The 21764-nt window shown below is 38.6% G+C and overlaps 1 protein-coding gene across 4 annotated transcripts; it reads left to right on the forward strand.

The window, feature by feature from the left end:
* Positions 1-4243: 4243 nt before the first annotated feature.
* On the forward strand, positions 4244-21678 carry LOC117222220 (uncharacterized). Of its 4 annotated transcripts, none has more exons than XM_033473815.2 (15): positions 4244-4458; positions 7058-7325; positions 8354-8455; positions 11423-12268; positions 13057-13450; positions 14388-14740; positions 15228-15659; positions 15729-15902; positions 16599-16805; positions 16872-17123; positions 17591-17877; positions 17966-18071; positions 18165-18359; positions 18907-20004; positions 21070-21678. In XM_033473815.2, exons 2-15 carry the CDS (start codon positions 7146-7148, stop codon positions 21163-21165), a joined length of 4722 nt encoding a protein of 1573 aa, XP_033329706.2. In that variant the 5' UTR covers positions 4244-4458; positions 7058-7145; the 3' UTR covers positions 21166-21678. The 4 variants fall into 4 exon arrangements, with proteins under 4 accessions (XP_033329706.2, XP_033329704.2, XP_033329707.2 ...); XM_033473813.2 differs by having other exon boundaries at positions 4247-4458; positions 18904-20004; XM_033473816.2 differs by lacking the exon at positions 8354-8455 and having other exon boundaries at positions 4247-4458; positions 18904-20004.
* The last annotated feature ends 86 nt before the right edge of the window (positions 21679-21764 follow it).

The following is a 21764-nucleotide window of genomic DNA, read 5'->3' on the forward strand; positions in this document are numbered from 1 at the left end:
TCCGAGCGATCAGTACGGTACCTGAGCGCGCGTACACTCCAGCAGACCGACTCCTCGGCGGACCAATCGGAACGCGATCCCGTCCGTCACGTGCATGCGCGAACTCTTAACTAGCGGCGGCAGTGTTTGAATTACTCGATCGTTGAATACCATCGTAGGCTCGTTTAATAAGTTTCTGCTGCATCGGCTATGTTATTTTCGTTCTGGAAATATTCGTATGCGCGTGGAGAAGTATCTGTTCATAGTTTAGGTTATACTGTAAATGTTACATCGTTTCTAAGTACGTAATCGTAAAAAGTGAAGGGTGGAATGGGCAATGATTTTTGGAATATTGATTTTTTTACTGTTTTAGGAAGGGATCTGTGTGTAGTAATTGTATGGATTGAGAACAGTGAAACATAAAGATGTGATTGGAAGTAAGATTATTGAATTAATGATAGGATTATGTGTATGTGAATATAAACGGTTCTGCTAACAGAATATTTTTATTTTTTAAATGTTTGTAGTGCACTCATTCCGGTCGAGTAGAGGAATTCTACTATTAGGGCGCACCTGTCAGGTTCATTCTGTAATAATACTACACTTTACGAATATGTAAAGTGTTACGAATATGACCGTGTTATTTTTTCGATTGAAATCTGGTAAATAATTAAATAAATTTTATGCAGTAATGTATGAGATAGAAATATTTAATCATTAACATTTGTAAAACAAATACATTCTTGTAATAATTGCTAACATAGAAAGTGTGTAATTTGTATATTTTATTACATTATATAAGCTGTGTTAATTTTGTCAAAAGATTAATTATTAGCGCTTATTGAATAATTATTGTATAGGGCCCGCCAAACATCTAGGAACAGTTAAATATTTCAAAATAAATTATTGAATAGTCATATCTGTTAAATACCAAGGAAAAACTCTGTTTTCAAAATTACTTTGTTTTTGGGATATTCAACTACTCCGATATTTTTGGAGAACCCTGTATATTATAAGTTCACGGTTCCTTGACACGGATTCGTGCCTTCGCGATTATCTGCCATTCGCTGCCAGATGGCACCTGTTGTTTCATTCGTTCCAACTGATGGAAACCACGCGTGAAAATAGTTTAACTACTGAGCAGTCGAAATAATTTATTTGCAATTTTATATGAACATTGTGCTGAAGTACTTATTTAAAAAATTTTCACGATCTTTATTGTGGTATTCTGATATATAATGTGAATATATATTAATATGAATGACTATTTATGCAATTTTTTAATTAATGTTATGAAATATTTAACTATAAACATTTTGTAAAAGTATAGATGTTATTTTTATTATTTAGAAGTATTATTGTATTTGACTTTATAACATTTTGTAAAATTAATAAGAAATAGCTCATTTAAACTGTAAACAATTTCTCCATTTCTGCAAGCGTCTTGGAATATTGATTACCATTTTGTTTCCACTATGAAATGCATCGACATTCTAGGCACGGAGTGTCTGCTTCCGCTTTGTCGGACCTCCGCGTCTACGATCTCATGATCAAAGCGCATCCATACCGGCCGTGATAAGTATGACACGCAATCATGTAGAACGCAAACAACATTAATATTTTTATAGTTCTCCTGTCTTGGTTGTGCATCGGAGTCTACTACGTGTATCGGAGTAACTACGTGTTTTTTAGTCATCTTTTCAAAATAAATCTATTTACATATACTATTCTGCATTAGTAAAAATTTTAATCTTTCTATTAGTCATTCATATCAACAAATTTACTATCAATTAGTGACAATAACCTTGCAAAACTGTACTATGTGAACACAATTAGCGACGATAAGATGCGTACTCAATACTGAATTCGGTACAAGTTTCAGCAGAGGTGACGATTTTATTGCTTCAACATTGGTATAATTTTTAAAAAATTAGAGGAACTGACAAAAAATGAGGAAAACATGTCGCAGATTAATTTGGAATACCTAAATCATATATAAATAACGACAAATTGAACGAAAGACTAAAACTTTTTATATATCCAACAGCTAAATGAACTTTCCCAATTTTATATTGTCACGACTAGGAAAGTTAGGTTTTATTTGGAGATAAACAACACACGGTGTGACGTAAGAAAAGTCATTATGACGAGCAGTTTCTCCGAAACGATCGATGGCATTGTCCAACCGCATCGCGCAATTCACTATCAAAGAATGCATTGATTTTGTTGCATCACGAAATTGGTGTCGACACTTTTTCTGAACATATCGTCAAAACTGTGTCAAAAAGTCGACTTCTTGCACACTGCATTCATTATTATAATAAAATATCAGTACGAAAAGGAGGAAGTTCAATATGACTTTCCCTTCCAAAAGAAAAATTTTGCAAAATAGGATAGTGCTCGAAATTTTAACTGACGTCATAAATACATCATATAGTGCGATTTGAAGGAATAACCAAATTTATATCATACAGTTTCTAGAGAAATTGATATTCTTATACTTTGGTGGTAGCTGAATTCAATATTTTATCAAAAATGCAAAATTCAAAATGAAGGATCTAAAATCACTGGACTGAATGTTTTAAACGTTAGTTTCATTAGCGTTAAGGTCGCTCGAGTGACGCCTGTAATGTGCACAATTAATTATTTCGTTAATTACAACTATTATTAGGAACCAAAAACTGAAATCAAATTTGTGATTTTCTGAATCATTGTGGACTTGACACACGTCAATCACTTCTAGTCTCCCATAGGTTCAGTGCTAATACATGTTGTACATTACATGATGATGTATTGATTATAAAACGAAAGTCTACAATACATATTGTTATTATACGTCATTGTCTCTCTCTCTCTCTCTCTCTCTCTCTCTCTCTCTCTAAACTAGTATAATAATTTATTAATTAAAAATCTGAAAAATTATACAAATAACGAACATCTGGTCATGTTTAGTGTACACTCCGTAGTCAAACTTACGTCTAATTTTATTCTCTTTATGTAAAATCGCTACACGTGTCACATAGAATATCAAATACACAGAACCCGGTAAATTACGACGTCCACAAACAAAGCTTCTGCGCATACAGGCAGCCTTGGAACACATCGAGTCTCGTATAATAATAAATGTTTTCCCGAGCTGTACATTTTGTAGTGCGTTTTCTACGCTGTTCTTCGAATTAGTTTTCTATAGAGCAATTATTGACAAAAAGAAACGTAGAAAATTGTAATGAACTTTGCGACATCATTTTTTGCGGTCCAAAATTATAATTACAAATACTGTTCTAACGGTATCGTTCTCGCGCCAAACACGGTTAACACGTTGATTGCCATGTCGTATGCCATGGTGACACAATCCTTTGTCTATTTTTAATAATTCATTTGTTTCGTTATATATTTACATAAACCAAACTTCACTAAGACCTCTAGAATCTGAAGAAATGAATGGAATAATATGATCGATTTTAACTTCGCAATTTTAGTTTCGTTAACGAAGTTAATTTACCTTTATGGGATTTTTTGTCACAATGGCTTGGCGTTCGACGTATTAAAATCATGCTCGGTCTCAGACTGTTTGGGCATTGTTATTAAATTTATATGGGGAGAGTGTTGTTGCAGTGGCTGCTGGGAACAAACCTACAGGAAGTCGGGACGTTTCTGGTCGCGAGCACGTGTACCACCACTTCGGTGAAACAGTTCGAAAAACTAACTAAATATAGAATACGAGCGGCGCTATTGTTAGGTTGCCTACGTTTTCGTAGGTCCCATCTTTCGTTCAAAGTTGTCCTCGTACGATCGTCGCGAGCGCTCGTCGCGAATTTATGGGATCTCGAGATTTCACCATTCACGCGGCGAGCATGCGCCACTAAAATGGAGGAACACGGTGGTTGTAGCAAAGTCAGTGTACGAAATGTTAGCAAAGCTTTTTAATGAAATACTTCTTTATGTTCGCAAGATATCTTGCTCAAACGAAACACTGTTTTTACAGAATGATCTTCCGTAATGGAATCGCAATTTGTTATACTCTTTTCTTATCACACTTATTATCGAGTCTAAGCATCGCTTATTCGAATATCTAGTTTCTGGCGATTAATTAAATTTTTTACATGTTTCGTTAAGGTCTTTAGAAAAACTAACGTCTATATACTATGAAGTTTTGGAATTGACATTCGGCAATGAACGTGTCAACATCTGTCTGTGTCGGCGAAGGTCGCGGCGGATAATTGCATTGTTTGAAAAAGATCGCTGAAACGGGAATCGATTTCCTAGATCGCGGAAAACGACGCGGAAATGCGACGCGCGCCGGCGCGAGCTCGCCTAAGCGAAGGCTTCGCCATCCTTGCGCACGCAGTCTTTCGAAACGATATTTTTAGAGAAGTGAGTCGCTGGCCGCAAGTAGCGACGGTAGTCAAGTGTCGTCGTTGACCCCAACAAAATCGAGTTCTGTGAAGACTAGAGGATTCGGATGACCGCCAACATCCGGTGAGTATTCGCGATCCTGGGACACCGGACAACGTCGCCGGAAACGTCACCGAACGTCCCCGCGTCATCCGCATCGATCCGGTCGGTTTCGCGATTCCCGACATCCGACGCGTTGCTTATCCCTCGTGACATCGCATCATCCGCAAGACAACGCCGTCCGCGACCGCGATCATCTTCTGTTCCACGCAGTAAAACGGACGGTTATCGGGCTGCTTTAATGGAACTAAATTTGGATCGCGCATCGAAGTGCCCGGTGCACCTATTTATGATGTATTTATGGCACCGAACTTGGTTTGTTTTGCTCGGCAAACGGCCGCATGAAACCTCTTTTGTCTCCTTTATACGTTCGATTTTCAGGTTATCGAATGAAATTCTCCGATATATTGACCAGATAATTCTTCCACTTCGACGCGGCTGAAATCGTTGACTTGGTGTTGCTTTCTTGTGCCAGTGAATTTATATAACGACGAGGCGACAGCCGACCGCCTTCGCCTTCGCGAGTTCTTTGTTTTCGTTTGCACGAGCACGAAACGACGCACAACACCGTTTTCGATCGTAGATCGAGTTATATTTAAGAGTATTTACATCGGACCACGGCGTGCTACGCGGAGAGACGCCGCGCCGCGCCGCGGTCGTAAAGCTTCTTCGAGGATTCTTTGCCAGCAGCTTTGATCTTCGCTAGAAGGGAAGCTGGAAATATTTCGGGCCTCGAAAGTGGAGACGGAAGAAGTCTGTTAGATTTTCTACTGACTGACCGTTTCTGGTTCTTTCGAGTCTTCTTTGCTGCGAGCAGCAACGGAGCCTTTTACACTTTGACTGTCAGCAGTTTTCTCATAGTGTTTTTCAAATTGAAGATCCATAGTTGAAGAGTTGTTCAAAAATTGTTGAAAAGCGACGACAGTTCCATCCAAAATTAGTTGCATTGTTCTTCTGAAGGTATAATTGAAGTCATACAGCTGAATCGTTGACAAATTTATTAATGGAGTTTCAGTAAATGAAGTTTTACAATAAAGGTCTGGCTTCTAAATATACTGACTGACCTGGTCCGACTTTTTTCTTCCGTGCCAATTCATTCTTCGTCTCCTTCCTATTCTCGTTTTGCCTCCCTGAAGCACGCGCGCTCTGTGCAGTTAATTGTAATATCGTAAATCGGTAGGAGCCGTTATATAGGCTCATTTATCTTGGCACGTGTTCTATCGCGAAGTGCTTTAACAGAAGAGAAATAATAGCTTCGCGAAAATGCAATGGAAAACGTATGGTGGTATTGGGTAGTGAAAAAGTTAGAAACGATTTTCTCCGAACATTCTACTTTCGTATGAATTTATTGGCTACGTGGCAAAGTATGATGTGTTTGTGCAGAAGTTTTGGATATTTCAAGTACACTAATCAATTGATTAATTAAGAGTTTATAGATTTTGTAGAAAAGACAGTGGTTTTTGACTTGCTTAATACATCTTAAGCGGGAAACCCTTAAACGCGTTTCGTGCTTATTATTATCAAAGCGCGGGAACCGACAAATCTCATTTTCTACGAATTAGGGGGAACAATGATTACGCATCATTTATTACTAGATGTTGTACTGTGTACGTTTCTGTCGATTCTGTTTTTATAAATTTTTTATCATTAAAAAATTATTGAATATTTTTTGCCAAATACCTAACTACCGCTATATGATGAGAATTTGACGAGAAAACACCCGCTTAAGATGTGTTAATAGAAATTAGCTATAATTGGAAATATAGAATATAAAGCCTGAATACTTTAAGATGAAAAGAAATTGTACTTACAACATCATAGTAGACACAATTCTATCATTATAATTTCATGTATTTGATTTTTTGATGTTCTCAAGTATATATGTATAAGTATGTTTGGTAATACGTCGTTATTCTTTAACGATCGTGTCATCTGACCATACAAATGTTCTGCATTAAAAATTAGTGACAAAGCAAGTGCAACGTTAAAAAAATACACCCGGGGCAATAGTGAGCAATAGTGAGAATACATTTTATCGACGTTTGTTGTTGATTTCGACGCATCAGATTATCTGCAGGAGAAGCTAATTGGCCTATGAGGTTTGACGAGTAATCCCCTTTAATTATTATATTGTGGAATAAATGATGCTTTCACTGCAAGCATTCAAAAAATAACCAGCTCACCATTCGATGAGTCGAATGTGAATCACGTGTTTCGTCGTAGTTCTTTTTGTTTGCATTCATGACAAAAATTAGTGTGCAAAACATAAAACATGAATAATTCCTAAAAATATGAGAACGCTGTTGTTTTACTTCAGAGCCACAAAGTTGACTAAGAAATGGATCTTTAATAAGTTCCTGTTTCTTACAATTGCTTCAATTGTAAGAAACAATATGCAGTAGAATCTCAATTATCCGAACATTCGATATCGGAATTATTTGTTTCTCAAACACTACTACACTACTATACTATTATATAAAGGCTACACTATTTATTCTGTAAATCGGTAAAAATTTAATCCAACTTTGCAACTAAGTTTCAATTCTGTAATCTGACCATTCGTATTTCCTCGATCAGTTTGTACAATCGACGTTTCACTCTATTATTTTCTTCATTCTTTCAGACTATTTAGTTGCTTGCAGGAAGACAGGGCCACCGAACCACGGGAATCCTCGCGGATAAATTAACTATTTAAGTAGAATAAGTGCAGAATGGGTGCGACTGGCAGTAGTAACAGTGCACCGCCTCCGCCTCCGCCATTGAGATCGCAGAGCGAAGAAACATTTATCTACGGGACAGAGGAATCCTGCTGTCCGGAGTACACGAACGAAAATATACGACAAAGGACGAGGACCAGCGGGTTCGACGTGGGTGAAGAACCTCGATCGCAGGTTAAATTTAAAACGAATATATTTATTGGTCTTGAGAACGACTCGAACAGCCCAGATAGAAGCCGGAGAACGTTTTACGCGGTATATACAGGGTGTAAATAAACTATAGGCGTGAACTTTAACGGCCAATGGTGCTTTATGAAGAGAATCGAGCTGTCTTGGTGATCGTTTGCGTGGAAACTAGTCGTCTCAGGGACTTGCCGATAGTATTTGCGCAGGGGGGGGTTATTAAAATCGTACGGGGACGAGTATATTTCAGCGTGGATAATTTTAGATTACGCCTTAGATATTGATTATTTATTCTGAAGAAGGTATACTCGTTATAAAATTATAAAAGAAACACTATCGATTCATGAAACGAATAGTAATTTAGGATTCGGTTTTAAATGGGTATAAGTCGCCTGCTTCTTTGTATAAATATTGTTTAACCTTGCACGGAATTTATGAAATTGTATAAATAAGGAGGATCGGATCAAATTGGACTGAAATACATATTACCCTCTATTAAGGGTATAAAGAATTTTTATCAAGAATTTGTGAATCAATTTTCGGTTTAAATTGGCTCAATTTTCGTGCGAGACTTGACGATGTTTATCATGCATTAACACGTTCACTGCCATAACATTTACAATTAGATGTCGGAATTATTTGTTCAAACTTAAAACATAATTTTTACACCGATAGATTCAGTATACGAATTACAACAGAATTGGAAGAGTTGTCTGCAATATATCATTGCAACATAATACTCTTAATGAATTGCAATAAATAATACAGTGGTGGTTTTGAATTCTTTAAATGATTTCACTGTTTTGCGTTTAATCTACTCGGTCTTATCATAAACGCATAATATTCGCATTCTAGTAATTACTATTGTAAGTCTTACCTTCTCTGTCATTGTTTTTATTAAATAAATCGTTTTGATTTTGTCGAGTTCTTGTCGTCTCTGAGTGAACAGTTAATGTATTAAAATATGCATGCGTATTTTCGGAAATCTGTATTTTTTTGAGAAGAAGGACATTTTTCAGGGCCCCAGCCCTTATGCGACTTTCAGAGGTGAAGAATGGTGGAGTCAAAGACCATCGGCGCCCAGTTTGTCGAACTTAACGCCTGGTCGACGCGAGACCCTGGTGAGCAATTCTCTTTGTTTAGTTGTAGAAATCGTGAATAACATATTATTTGATGTATTATATTTACCAGTGCAATGCATAAATTCATTCCTGTGCATAATTCATTACTATGCATAAGTAATTCATTACCATGCATTAGCAGATGCCTAACCCAGATCTAACAATTACCATACTATGCATTTGTAAATAGCATCAAATAATTGGACTGAACATTTCACAAATAATAACGAAATATTTTTCGTTTCATTTGATTCAGTTATATTTACAATCAATTCCACTATGTAAAAGAATTTTTATTTATGATAATAGCATGTTCAAACAGGAATAGTAATTATTAGACTGCAGATTTTGTGCATTTATAAAAAATACTGAACAAATTGAAAGAAACTAAGAATATTGATGTACTAATTTCAACATGTTCAAATACAAGAAGTTTGCGATTTCTCCTCCGATTATAGTTATTTCCAGGTCGCTGTGAATCGATTTATTCCAAGGTGGATTGTATATAGTCCTTAAGGTTTATGACTGGAACCTTTGTCAAAGTTCAATGTTAGAAAGGCTGGCAATGTTCCAAAGTTGAATGCCCTAAGTACCAGTGGGTTTAATGATAATTCTCATTGGAAAGTATTCTGTCTTTAAATTCGATTTAAAATCTATGAGCCAGTATAGCTTTTTCGTCTTCAATTTAAGCTTCGTTGTTTTTTGTATATATTTTTAGCATGTTAGTCTTCTACCTAGCGTTATGCTTAGAGATTTAATCCTCCGCACTCGAACATATTTTAACTCGAGAACCCAGATATTACTTTTGATCTAGGAGATTTCTATTCTATTCCACGTTCGTTCTCTGTTTGCATATAAAATTGTACACTTATACATGCCACACTTATCTTTCTAAATGTTTATTAAATACAAACAGATTTAGCAATGCAAAAAATCCTTTCAAATCGCATCAATTTTATTGGTGCCACGAATTTGCTATTCGAATGAAAAGGCTTAATATATTCTTCTCATATTTCCACCTAATTTTAAAGCAGTAAAACTGTTTTAAAATCGAATTCTATTTAATTATTAGAGGAATTAGTTTAGTGTGTCTGTAAGAAAAATTTAGACAATACGTTTTGTAGATCTCGATAAGATAGAGTCTATCCTATCAACTCCAAAAGATTCAAGTCATTTAGCCCAGTTTTAAAAAAGTTATACCGTTTTAAAAGGTGTGCAAATACTTTTTTTTACCTATTGTATAATACTCCGTTCCATTTGAAAAAAAGCAAAAGGATTTTCGATGTAGAATCTCGATTATCCGTCACTTTCGAATTCTCGAAATACGTTTCACATGCAATCAGCGCAATCGAAGACGACCCACGTGCAAAATGATTTCGATACAAATAAAGAAATAAATAAGTAAAGTCTGGCGCCGAAAGTAAGTAACTGGTCTACTATCCGAACATTCACGTCGCTCTATACAGCCCCAATAATCGAGATTCCACTGCAGTACCAAATGACTTTCACATTCCGAGGAAAGTAACGTAGTAATCGTTTCCGTGTCCGTTTAATTCCGAATCGGAGCGATCGAAAGGGACTGTGAAAACATCGAGTGCTTCTGTCTTGTTGCGGTGGTTCAGTGCGCAGATGCCGGCACGAAATTTTCCCAGCGAAACGTGCTCTTTTGTCCGGGAGAGGAAAAGCGCCGCGAGACGCTGGCCGGACTCCAAAAATCCCCCCGGGTCTTCGTGTTTTCGGGAGAACACGCTGAGTCACGATCACGAACAGACAAGTTCGCAGGCATCGATCACAATCACGTGCCACTGTGTCCCTCGAGTTCTCTCGGTGATCGTGCTGCGCGCCGTGCCAGATCGCTCGTGTGAATCGCCTGACGTGGATCAAGCTTTCGGAAGCTCGGTGCGACGATCGATCGTTTCACCAACGAAGCACTTTGTTTCGTGAATGGATTCGATTACCCCAGCTCGCTTCGAGATCGCGATCGGTGAACTGAAACGGTACAGCGTACACGTTCTGAAATCCTTCGTACAGTCTGTGGTATTCTTGAGAGTTTCAAGGTAAGGGACGAGGCTGCTGTCTCGGTTAATGTCTTATTTTGTGTGCTCTTCCTTATTGTTAGGGACTGTGGATTAGATTACTTGTTTAACCTATTTCTCATTTCGTGAAAATTATTTTATGTGGGAATAATTCCATGAAAACAGCAAAAATGTATATTTTAGTCGTTCGTTGAATGATAAATTGTTGAGATCATTTTATTTGCATCGTACTTGAGTAATAACAATTGAGCTGCAAGAATTATTTCGTTAGTAACTGGTTATTTATTGGTAGACTGTGGGATTGTCCAGGACTTGTTCCGGACTTGTTCCAACAAACAGGAACAAGCTAGAAATTTCGTTTTTTGTTTAATAGTTGCAGTTAGTTATTATTAATGTATAGCCAATCTGATATTCTTGTTATCATAAATACATCAAACCCGCGATCTTTTTGTTACAATTAAAATGTATAGATGCGTCAGTACGTGTATTGCTGAGAATTCAATCTTTCATTGCTTCATTATCGTCAATACAAACGTATTCGTCAATCCATTAAGAAAACTGAAGATCACATTGAAATCTCTGAAACATTTTCTTCCAGAAAAATCACATGTCTTATGAGATCCGTTAGATTGTACATAATTTAGTTCTACTTTGTAAAAATTTTCATTTCGTAGTACCTCAGAGTCAAACGAAGTTATCAGAAACATCTAGTAAATTCCAATAATACAATAATCCCAGTCGCAAGGGAAGATCTGATTTTGGGTGAAATTGGGCCGAACGGTGCACGAGGTTAAGAGCACCTGTCAACGGCGCAATGCAATAGGAGAACCATCGGGCCACGTACGCGTTGCCTGATCCAGAATTCCGATCGTCGATCGCCCGGTGAATTCGATCAGCATCCCTGAAATTAGTCCATTTATTTATATTGCAGTTGACGTACGCGCAGATGACAGGTTGGCAGACGGCCGAGCGTCACGGCCCTTCGTTCTCGCAGCACCACCAGGAAGCCATGGAGTTTTCAAGAGCGATCTCGCAACTCGCGATGGCGAATCAGCAGCTGGCGTCCGCACACACGGCCACGCTGGCCCATTTAGAAGAATTGTACAAAGAGCTGCGAAACGAACGGGAACACAAGAGACGAGGAGGGGCCTCTTTGGACGAAACATCGCGAAGAAGAGTGACGATGGAGCGGGTAAACGACGACGAAGAGAGACGCAGGCTGGAGCTGAGGATCGACAGGCTGGAGAACCTGGTTACGGAGAATTTGGACGGTTCTCAACGCCGGCAAAGGAACCCACGGCAAGAGGAGGATAAGAAGCTCCGGTCTAGGGTAGACAGGCTCGAGCGGAAGAGTCCGGGTCTCGAAGACGGTCGACAAGAACGCGCTATGGATCAGCGGACGAATAGCATCGATGCCGTCCACGACAGGGTCCCGAGCATCGATTTACCTGAACGCGATTTCAAATGTCAGCACGCGGTAGACGCGATAGGAGACGAGTATCGAACCAGTTCTATTCATAGAACACGTAGCGATGAAAGGACGCCCGACGAAACTGATCGCTCGATGGTGAATTTGCATTTAGAGAAGCGCGAAAGTGGGGAGAGCAGGGTGAATGATGAAGAAGAACAGGCCGAGAGCTCGGAGGTAAACAAACTGTCGGAGGAAATCGTGAGATTAAAGGCTGAACGATTGGAGTATCATTACACGAACGAGAGACTCCAGGGTGAGCTGGACGAGCAGAGGGCGACCGTAAAGAAGTTGACGGAAGACTATGAGGTACAATGTTTTCCGAACGCCACATTTCGCTTCTACATATAATGCGGAATAATGTAGGCTCCTGGCGAAGAGATTCGGTCAAGCAAGTCAAGTGCTTGCCATTCGAATTATTTATTTATTTCTGTGCGCTATTTGTTCATTATCGATCAAGGCAAGTGAAATAACGAAATTCGTCTTATAGCAAGAAATTTTTAATCGCTTCTCTCTCTCTCTCTCTCTCTCTCTCTCTCTCTCTCTCTCTCTCTCTCTCTGACGTATTACGTCGCGACGCCGATACTGTTGGTATAAGGTCACAGACAAGATATCTCGCGACATAATGCCGACTGTGCGATGCCACGAACAAGTAAACACGTGTGCTTTATTACTAAGTTGAGAGCTTTAATTCGAAAAAATTTGGTTCCAATGACACAACATAGGAGCAAACTAAGTAGTCCTAAACGGAACAAAAACAGCATCGCTGTCGTGACATAACACGTCCACGGGAGCGAAGCAGTTAATATAGAAATAAATGCATTATTTCATATTGCGTAGGCAGATTAATTAAGCCATTGCTTGAAGGCGAACTGCTTAACGGTTTGCATCTACGATTTCTTTCACAGCTACGTTGCGTTGGTTAGCACTTCCTCGTTGATCGATATTTATTCTATGTCTGCATTAATTTCAAATACATATATTGATAGCAGAAAAATTGAATTTTTTCAAATGAATCTTCGTAGCAATTTATAACGTAAAGTATTAACAAATTACAATGACGTTCCATCTTGTATATCATGAATAATTGTTCCCAGACCTCAAAGTCAAATTACGAGGAGATGGAATCAAGCTTAAGGGATCGTCGAGAAGAATACGGCGCGCTCATGGCGAAATTCGATGTCGCGATGAACGAGACTAAAAGATTGTTGGAGAAGATTGATGCGTTCAATGCTGAAAAAGACACTGCCGAAGCTAGGATCTCTGGTCTGGAGCAAGAGCTGCATAAGTCGTTGATGGAGAAGGAGCAGATCAAAAGCATCGAGAGTCAGAAGACTTTGAAATTAAAAGCGCAATTGTCCGAGGAGGTCGCGGACAAGAAGAAACAGATAAAAGCTCTGGAGGACGCTTTGGACGAGATTCAAAGACTGAAGGAGACTATCAAGACTGAGAAGAAGGATAACGACGACGAGGCATCGAAGGGAGATATTGGTGAGTGTTGTTTAATTTAACATGCTCCGGATTTTTACATTTTTCGGAAATTTTATACTGATAATGGAAAATCTTGCGAGTTTGGGCAGCTTTAGCCGTCATTTAATTATTGAATTCTTTTTTTTGATGTTAGGCAACCGAGAAAATTTGTATCGCTTCTAGGTTTTGTCATTATTGAACATTATCTGATCGAGAGCCATTTACAAAACCGAAGCTCATCAGCTTTTTCATATCAGAAAGAAAAACGATTCCACTGCTTATACCATTTTAATAAAAATTGTTGTTTTAATATTTAGAAACGTAGGATGACAATTGCATTACGGTAAATTCTTCCTAATTCGCGCTCAGATTATGCACAAATATGGACAATTTGGAAAGAGGGGATACGATTATTCATCAATTGTTGTGTACAATCTGAGCGTCAATTAGGGAGAATTTACTGTATCCAAAATAGTAAAAAATATAGAATCTAATAATGAAATATGTCAACTTCACTCAAATTTTTTAATACATAAACTGATCCATGTAAATTGTTAGTCTCGCTTTCTCTTTTGGAAACATTTTTTAATATGACTCTTTGATTATAATAAAATGTTAAATACTATTGATTTAAATAACAGTTATCCTAGTAGAAAAAATTTAATAGTCTGTTATTTGAAAAATCTTCAGAAGTTGATATAAAATCCTGAGATGGCCTATTTTATCTAAGCAAACTACTTATTTTTATTAAACTATGACAAAATGGTAATTCTTTACTCTCAACGTATTTACAACACAATACACAAACGTAGAAAATATTATCTACCGCATATCGCGTCTGAACTATTTGCGATGAAAAACAGAAATGTTTTCTAATTTTCCATAAATTGTTCCCTGAAATTTAATTTGAGAAACTACTCGGTTGAGAAACTACATGGTTTTCTACCTTTTCCAATAGACCCGATCGACTCGATAGACACTTCCCAGGAGGGTCCACCGAACGATCGCACGACAAATATCGAAGAATTCAAGAAAGAGTTGACACTGAAGAGAGAAGCGAGACAGAGAGCGATCGCAGCTGTTTCGTCCGAAATGGAACGACTAAGACGCGAATTGGACGCGGAGAAGGAGGCTCATTCGGAGACATCCAGAGTTTTAGATCTGCTGAGGTCCGCTCAGAATGATTCTCAGTCTCAGGCTCAAGCCAGCAAAGACGATGGAAGGAGATCCAGGTTCAGAGATCCAAAACCGGATGAACAGGAATTAGCTATGAAACGTGTTGAAGCTCAACGAATAACACACGTATTGAAGGTGACAAGAGGAAAATTTAAAAACATTTTGCAGAAAATTAGACTGCGTGAATAGTCTTGAAATCTTTTCACTTTAATATTTGTTTTAATTAACATGATTATCTCAAGGTCATAGTTTTATAGGCCATTCAATTCACTTGAGAAAGACTTGCAGTATGACCTTGGGAGAACTGTTTTAGTGTCATTCAAAAAGAACATCCTGTACATTAGAATTATTAAAGATAGAAAGAAAGATTGCAATTAGAGATAGATCTGAATCAACGTTGATGACAGAGAAATAGATTTGAATGAATTAAGCTGTTTCATAATTCCTGTCATATTTTCGAAACCATCGGAGCTTTGCGAAGACTGGTAAATTAAGTTTATCGATAATGGATACCATGGTATCCATGATGTTATCAAAAGCATTTACTAGCCAAGGGTTGATTAAATTTAGTTACCATTGATTGCATCACCGGAAATGTGTGTGTGTGTGTCGGTGTTTCTAGGTCTCCGATGAGCTGAGGAACGACGTTCGCTTCCAGATCGAGAAAGTGGACGACTTGCGTTATCACTTGGAAACCGAGCCCGATCAGCATCGCTACCGTATCCGTTGCTTGGCGGACATAACCAATAATACGCGAGAAGCTCTTCACGCTAGAGAATGTCGTGCCAACGAGCTGAAGGACTATCTCGCGCAGATTCTGGTCCGATTAGGGGACAGAAGTTTCTTAGAGCTGAAAGACGACGTTGGCTTCGAATGCGAACGTCAGCTGGAGAACATCAATAGCTTGAAAAGCCTCTACAACGAGAGACTGAAGGTGCTGACCGAATTGAAAGACGCGGCGATCAGGGAACTCGGCGACGTGAAAGATAGATTGAATCATTCGTTGAAGAAGTTCGAATGCCTGGAAGAGGACCTGAGGAAAGCTGACGAGAAGGTACGTTCGTAAATGTAAATTCCTATATAGAATTATTTAGTTCCGATAGCGTATTCCGTTCTGCGGCAGATCGACGCTCAGGACACCGAGATATCGAATTTGGAGTCACAGCTGGGGCTCACGAAGGCCGACTGCAGGGATCTACAGAATCAGATGTCACTGATCAATGGATTGTTCACGCAGATACTTCTGGGTGCTTCCTCTGCCGACATGGATCTCGATCGATTGACTCAGTTACTTCAGGTAAAAATCGTGATCGCTAATTCAGAAAGTTAAATAGAATTCCGAATTTCCTTCGAAGATTTCCCCGGCCGGGAAAATGTTTAATTCTAGACTTTTAATACGAGAGATTGTGTCTTGTGATTCTTAATCTTATGAAAACGTAATGAAACGTATATTTCAATATATTGAAATATATTTGATACATATTTCTTTTATCTGTACTGAAATACGGGAAACAAAAGATGTACAAAATTTTGCAAAATTAAAGTTCAAAATATCTCTTAAACTAATAACTTTTTAACATACATAATAGATTACTATTTTCATTTATACAAAATGATGAGCTGCGTCATTTATTGCTGACATATTAGCTCTTATTTTAAACCGATAAACTTTATTTAACATTACGTTAATGATATTATTAATTTTAGTTCATAATGATATTTCATATCTCCAAAAATAATGGAGATATTCAAGTGATAGAATTTACTGGACCACCACGTATACAATTATTTTTTCCAGCGAGTTCAAACCGTATTTAGAATAACAATGAATTGTTTCTTTTTTTTCAAAAATCGTTTCCCAATGTTTCTGGAATCCATTGTACGATTTACTCTGCGCTACCATTCTAGAAACATTCTTTTGAAAATGTTCGAATTCGATTTAATCGATTCGAGCGGTTGGTCGCAGAGTGTGAAACAAGTTTGTTCTGTTCAGGAGAATCATGATCTAATAAGTGACATAGCGAGGGAGGAAAGCACCGAAGCCGCAGCGCTCCCGAAGCTGCTTTTGGATCTAGTGGAGCAAGTCGAGGGCAGCAAAGGGTCCCAAAAACGCGTCGACGGGGAAAATGGAGTCGAGAGCGAGGCCGAGAAGAAAGACGAAGATCTGCAACAGGAAGAAATCGCTCACAATCTGCCCAAGGTATTTTCATTTCCGTAAATGATATTTATCATTTGGACAACTTTGCGAGTTGATATCGCTGTCCAGGTCTGGCGCGTTTTGTTGGAATTACTCAGCTGCCACACAGAGGGAGCCCAAACTTCGTCGACGGCAACATCTTCGGACCCTAACAGTTGTTACAAGTCCGTGGACACTCCGGCTGGACCGAGATTAGTGATATCAGTCAGCAAAACGTATATTCGTCTGAAGGAATTGATCTTGGAGAAGAAACATTTGGAGAAGGAGATGAATAGGATGAAGCAACTGAATTCGCACTTGGAAAGCAAGCTTGGGGAACAGGTAAGTTAACATTTAAATATTTCTGTCGTTTTATGCAGATTTTATGCAAAATTATCATTTATTTCTTAACAATTTTAATAAGCTGAAGATAGTTGAATACATACCGTTTTTTAATTCTTTAAATGTTTTGACTGTTTTGTACTTGAACTTATTTTTGTCATAAATGCATAAAATCCGCAGTCTAGACATTATACAGTAGATCGTACAGAAAATAAATCTTACATCATTTTTCTTCTGTAGAATTTTACTATTAAGGTCACATGTATACGATATAAGCGAATTGTTGAGGTTTATATGTTATTGAAATTGAGTTCATGAGTGTATATTCGCGCATAAACTTCCAGTGTTTAATTGTTGATCGTTCGTGAAGTATAGAGCAATTATTTCATTCTAACTTCTAAGTCACTTTTCTTAAAAATGAGATGGCTAAGATTTTGTGATCGACGATAATGGTAATTTCTGCACAGGAGAAGAGATTATCGGCTGTGTCGGTGGAACTCAGCAAAACCTGGACCATCGTTGATCGAATGCAGGCTCAGCACCAACAGCTACACACGCACGAGAGGATTCTACGGTACGAGTTGCAACAGAAACGTAAGATGCTGCAAGAATTGAAGCAAGAGTTGGAGTACTGTCGGGAGAAATGGGAATCCGCCAGACAGAAGAACACTAACACGGAATTGGAATGGAGAAGCCTACGGCGAGAGTTCGCTGCAAGGAAAGCATTAGCTGTTCATGATTCGTTCAACAACAGGTGAGTCTGAGAATAATCAGCTTATCTTTAGTACTTAGTCAGCTTATTAAAAAGTTGCTACTCTTGTTTAAAATCACATATCCTACAGCGCCGAGAGTGGATTTAGCGACGAACGAGGCGACGACACAGACGAAGAAGAGGATAACTCGGTCGAGGAAAGAATTAGGCTAGGTCCACGCAGAAGACCGCGAAAGGTACACCAGTGATCATATTTTTCATCTTGAACATCGACGATTTATTGAAATTTTATAGCCTGGCAATTGTTCTCTGTTCTCTTAAATTTCTAGGAAGGTCCTCGTGCACCGTCGCCAGATACAGAATCGGAGCAACCAACCGATACCGAACTCTCTGAACCAAAGACAAGTTCTTCGACAACCTTGGAACAACGAACTCCTAGTCCAGAAACGGAAGCTGAGCTGGACGAGGTTGAAGTAGCAGAGACAGTTTTGAATACCGAAGTTGAAGATGTGACGGAAGTATCAGTAAGTTTGCAAAAATTGCCGGGACTAAGTTTATGGTGATAAAATTCACATCGGACCGCCAAACATTCGCATATAATCTTGATCTTTATATAACATTGTTAACAGCCTGCAGATTTTATGCATTTATGATAGAAACGAGTGAATTGCGAAATGGTGAAAATATTCAAAGATTTAAACACACCGTTTTTGAACTTTTTCAAATAGATGAAACGTGAAACAGGTTTCTAGTTACTTAGCTTCTGACTTTTTTCATTCCTGCTAGAAACTTCGTGTAGATTTATATATGTGAAACTGTACGTGTAAGGGTATTCATATTACAGGATCTTCCGAAGACGTCCCCAGCTTTGTTCATTTTTGTCAGCTATCGTTATTACGGAAACCTGCTTGCAGTAGTAATACTAACTTGATTAACTGTAGGGAGTTCGGTCACAGAGATTCATGCGCACAGTTTCGAAACCATTGTCTATAAAAAGGTCCGAGAAGAATTCATATTTTCCAAAGTGGGTTAAATGAAATTTAACACGTTTATCGTTCCAATTCGTAGCAGCTGATATCGGAAAACTCTCAAGAGTCTCTGGACACCTTGGACCTAGCTCTAACGAACGTGATCCAGAATCTCATAGAAATCAATGGATCGAACGCAGCATCGTCAAACTTCGAAAACTCGACCGGTGAAGCTACAGCCAAAGAAATCGTTTTAAAAAATGAGTCTGTATTAAATACTATTACCGAAGAGCCAAACGCGGGAACCTGTAGCGTAGAAACACAGAATTCGGAGACGTTAAAAGCGACTAACGACAACTTGGACGAATGTGTCGAAGTGGCCGTCTCCGAGCACGAAGAGCTGTTACCGGTTGTCGTCGACGATTTCCAGAAGCCAGCGGAAGTGGACGGTGAGAAAGAAGAACTCCCAAGCTCGTCTGTGTCTCACGTCCCCACCGTAACTAGCCCAGCCAGCACGCAGCCTGTTTTCTCTATTGGACCCTTCCCCCCGTCTACCGCAACACCTTCGATCGTGAAAATTGTCCAGTTCAGCGAGCCTCTGATCGTTGGTCCGTCTAATCCGTTTTCTGCTCCAGTGTTTGGTGTGCCGATGTCGGACACAGACGATCATTTCGACGGCGTATCGTTTTCCTCCTCGCTCGACTCGTCCGCATCGGTCTCGCCATTTTGTCAGGAGAGCGAGCCGAAAAGCCTCGAGAAACGCGGCACCAGGTCTATGGAAAGCGTCATCGACTCGGACAGCGTTTCCGTGGACTCGTCCTCGAGCTTGGAAACTGTCAAAGAGTTCCCTGCCGTGGAACCAGCGTCGTCGTCTTCTCCAGTCGAAGCGGAAAGGAAGGAAAACATGGAGACACCGAAGAAAGAGGAAGCTCCGAGGAAGTTGGAGACCAAGTCAGCTACGACGAAGACTAGAACGCCTGAAGAGGCTTTGGCAGCTAGGGAAGATAGGCTGAAGAGACTAGAGGAGCAGGCCAAATGGTTGATGAACAAAATGAATGCCACCAGCAGAAGAGGGTCTGCGTTGAGCACCAGGCTGGAAGAGTTGCACGAGGCCTATGGGGAACCTCCTGTACCGCCACCTATGCCGGATGTACTCCCCAGCCAGAGGTTGCGGACTAATTTGGCGGATCTACCTCGACAGGTGAGATTACGTTAATTCATCACTGTCATGTTAGTTTCACGTATCGTACCCTGGGTGTTATAATCGAGTTTTCATAATTTAACGCTAGGTTTATGGAACACTAAAAGCAATTATTTTATGTTACTTTGTGTAAAGATAACAATGATATATTTACTCGAATTTTTAGTGATTTTAATTTTAATGTTTGTACCGAGTAACAAATTTATTGAATAAGCAAATTGAAAAGTTTCTAATCCATCATTTTCACGGATCTCGTAAAGCTAGAGTTAAAAGTGTAGTGATAAAGTATTGTACAGGATGGTCAGTAACTGTAGGTACAATCGGGGGAGGGGGGGAGGGGGGTACTTTTTAGGAATAAGACGAAAGTGCAAAATACAACTTTTTGAAAAAATAATACTATTAAATAGAAATGAACTGGCGTATCTGATCATGATCTACTACATAATTCTATTTCTTAACATATAACAACTCATTTTTCTCGGGAAGGAAGCCTTAAATAAAAAAATGTTATTCTTTCCTTCCACTTATCCTTACATGTAGAATCTCTCCCCAGTTCTGGTTGTGCCACCAGTTATTTACCACCCTGTATAACATGACTAAATACGATCGTAGCAGGAGGTTGAGAATCCTTATGCAGAATATAATTTGTTTCATCAATTCCAGTAAAAAGAAACCAAATAGAAATTTTTGTTATTTATTAAACCATTTAATAATTTTACTAAGTCGACTTTAAGATATTAGTAAATTTAACTTTTTCTGATATTGTTAGGATGTTATGTCATAAACAGACAAAATGGCTAAAATATTTTTAGGTGAATAATTTATTATTTGAAAAATTCGTTATTTGTTCCAATCGATGTCTTGAATTTCGAACGTAACATAGCAATCTGTTCGATACGATTGTGAATTACTTCTTGGCACATCTGACTCAAACCTTTGCCACAGGGAAGCTTAAAATACAACAATTACGTCACTTCATTCTTGATAAGAGTTTGATATATTGTCTCCTAAAGCCCCGTGAAACATTTTCAAGAATAACCAATTGTTAAATGTTTCGATATTTAGGTACCTGAATCATCGCCCACCGAAGCTACTGAAAATACTATGAAATCTGTCTCGGACAACAATTCCAACGAATCGTCGTCGAGTAAAGCGCCTTAGGATGCCCAACATTTTTATTGTACAAAGGAAACACTGCTCGACGCGTTTATTTTTGTCGTAGACGTAAACATGTGTACGTATCACTTTTTGAAATACGCTGGCTCTCGTTGTGAAGAGGCTTCGCGTACTGCGATGGAACAAAATCTTTGGCTTTGGCGCAACAATAAACTTAAGACACGACGTAGAAACAAATCGATTTTGTAAAAGGTCTACCTTGCGTTGTTTGCGCCCTCTTGCACGCTGATTTTCACCGATTTAAAAACTACTTTTCATAACGATATTACTAATTTTAAGGAAAAAGACTTTGAAAGCATATCATGAATTCAAAGCGATTGACGTTTGTAAGTACTTTTATCATCAATGTGCAATTGTTTATATCGATGTAAATAATCTCTCGTTGTTCCTAATTGCGGAAAAGTAAAATGTGATTACTCACGAGTCCGTTCCTGTTTTGTACCTTCTACGATTGTACCTACTAATTTCTCTATGCACATAAAGATTCGATAAGCATCACTGTGATTTTATTAAACGACTAATCCCAGATCATTTTACATTATCGTTGTAACTTAAATCGTTTGTATGGAAACTTATGGAGACTT

Source organism: Megalopta genalis, chromosome 6 (genome assembly GCF_051020955.1).
Source record: "Megalopta genalis isolate 19385.01 chromosome 6, iyMegGena1_principal, whole genome shotgun sequence".
In the NCBI taxonomy this organism is placed as follows: Eukaryota; Metazoa; Arthropoda; class Insecta; order Hymenoptera; family Halictidae; genus Megalopta; species Megalopta genalis.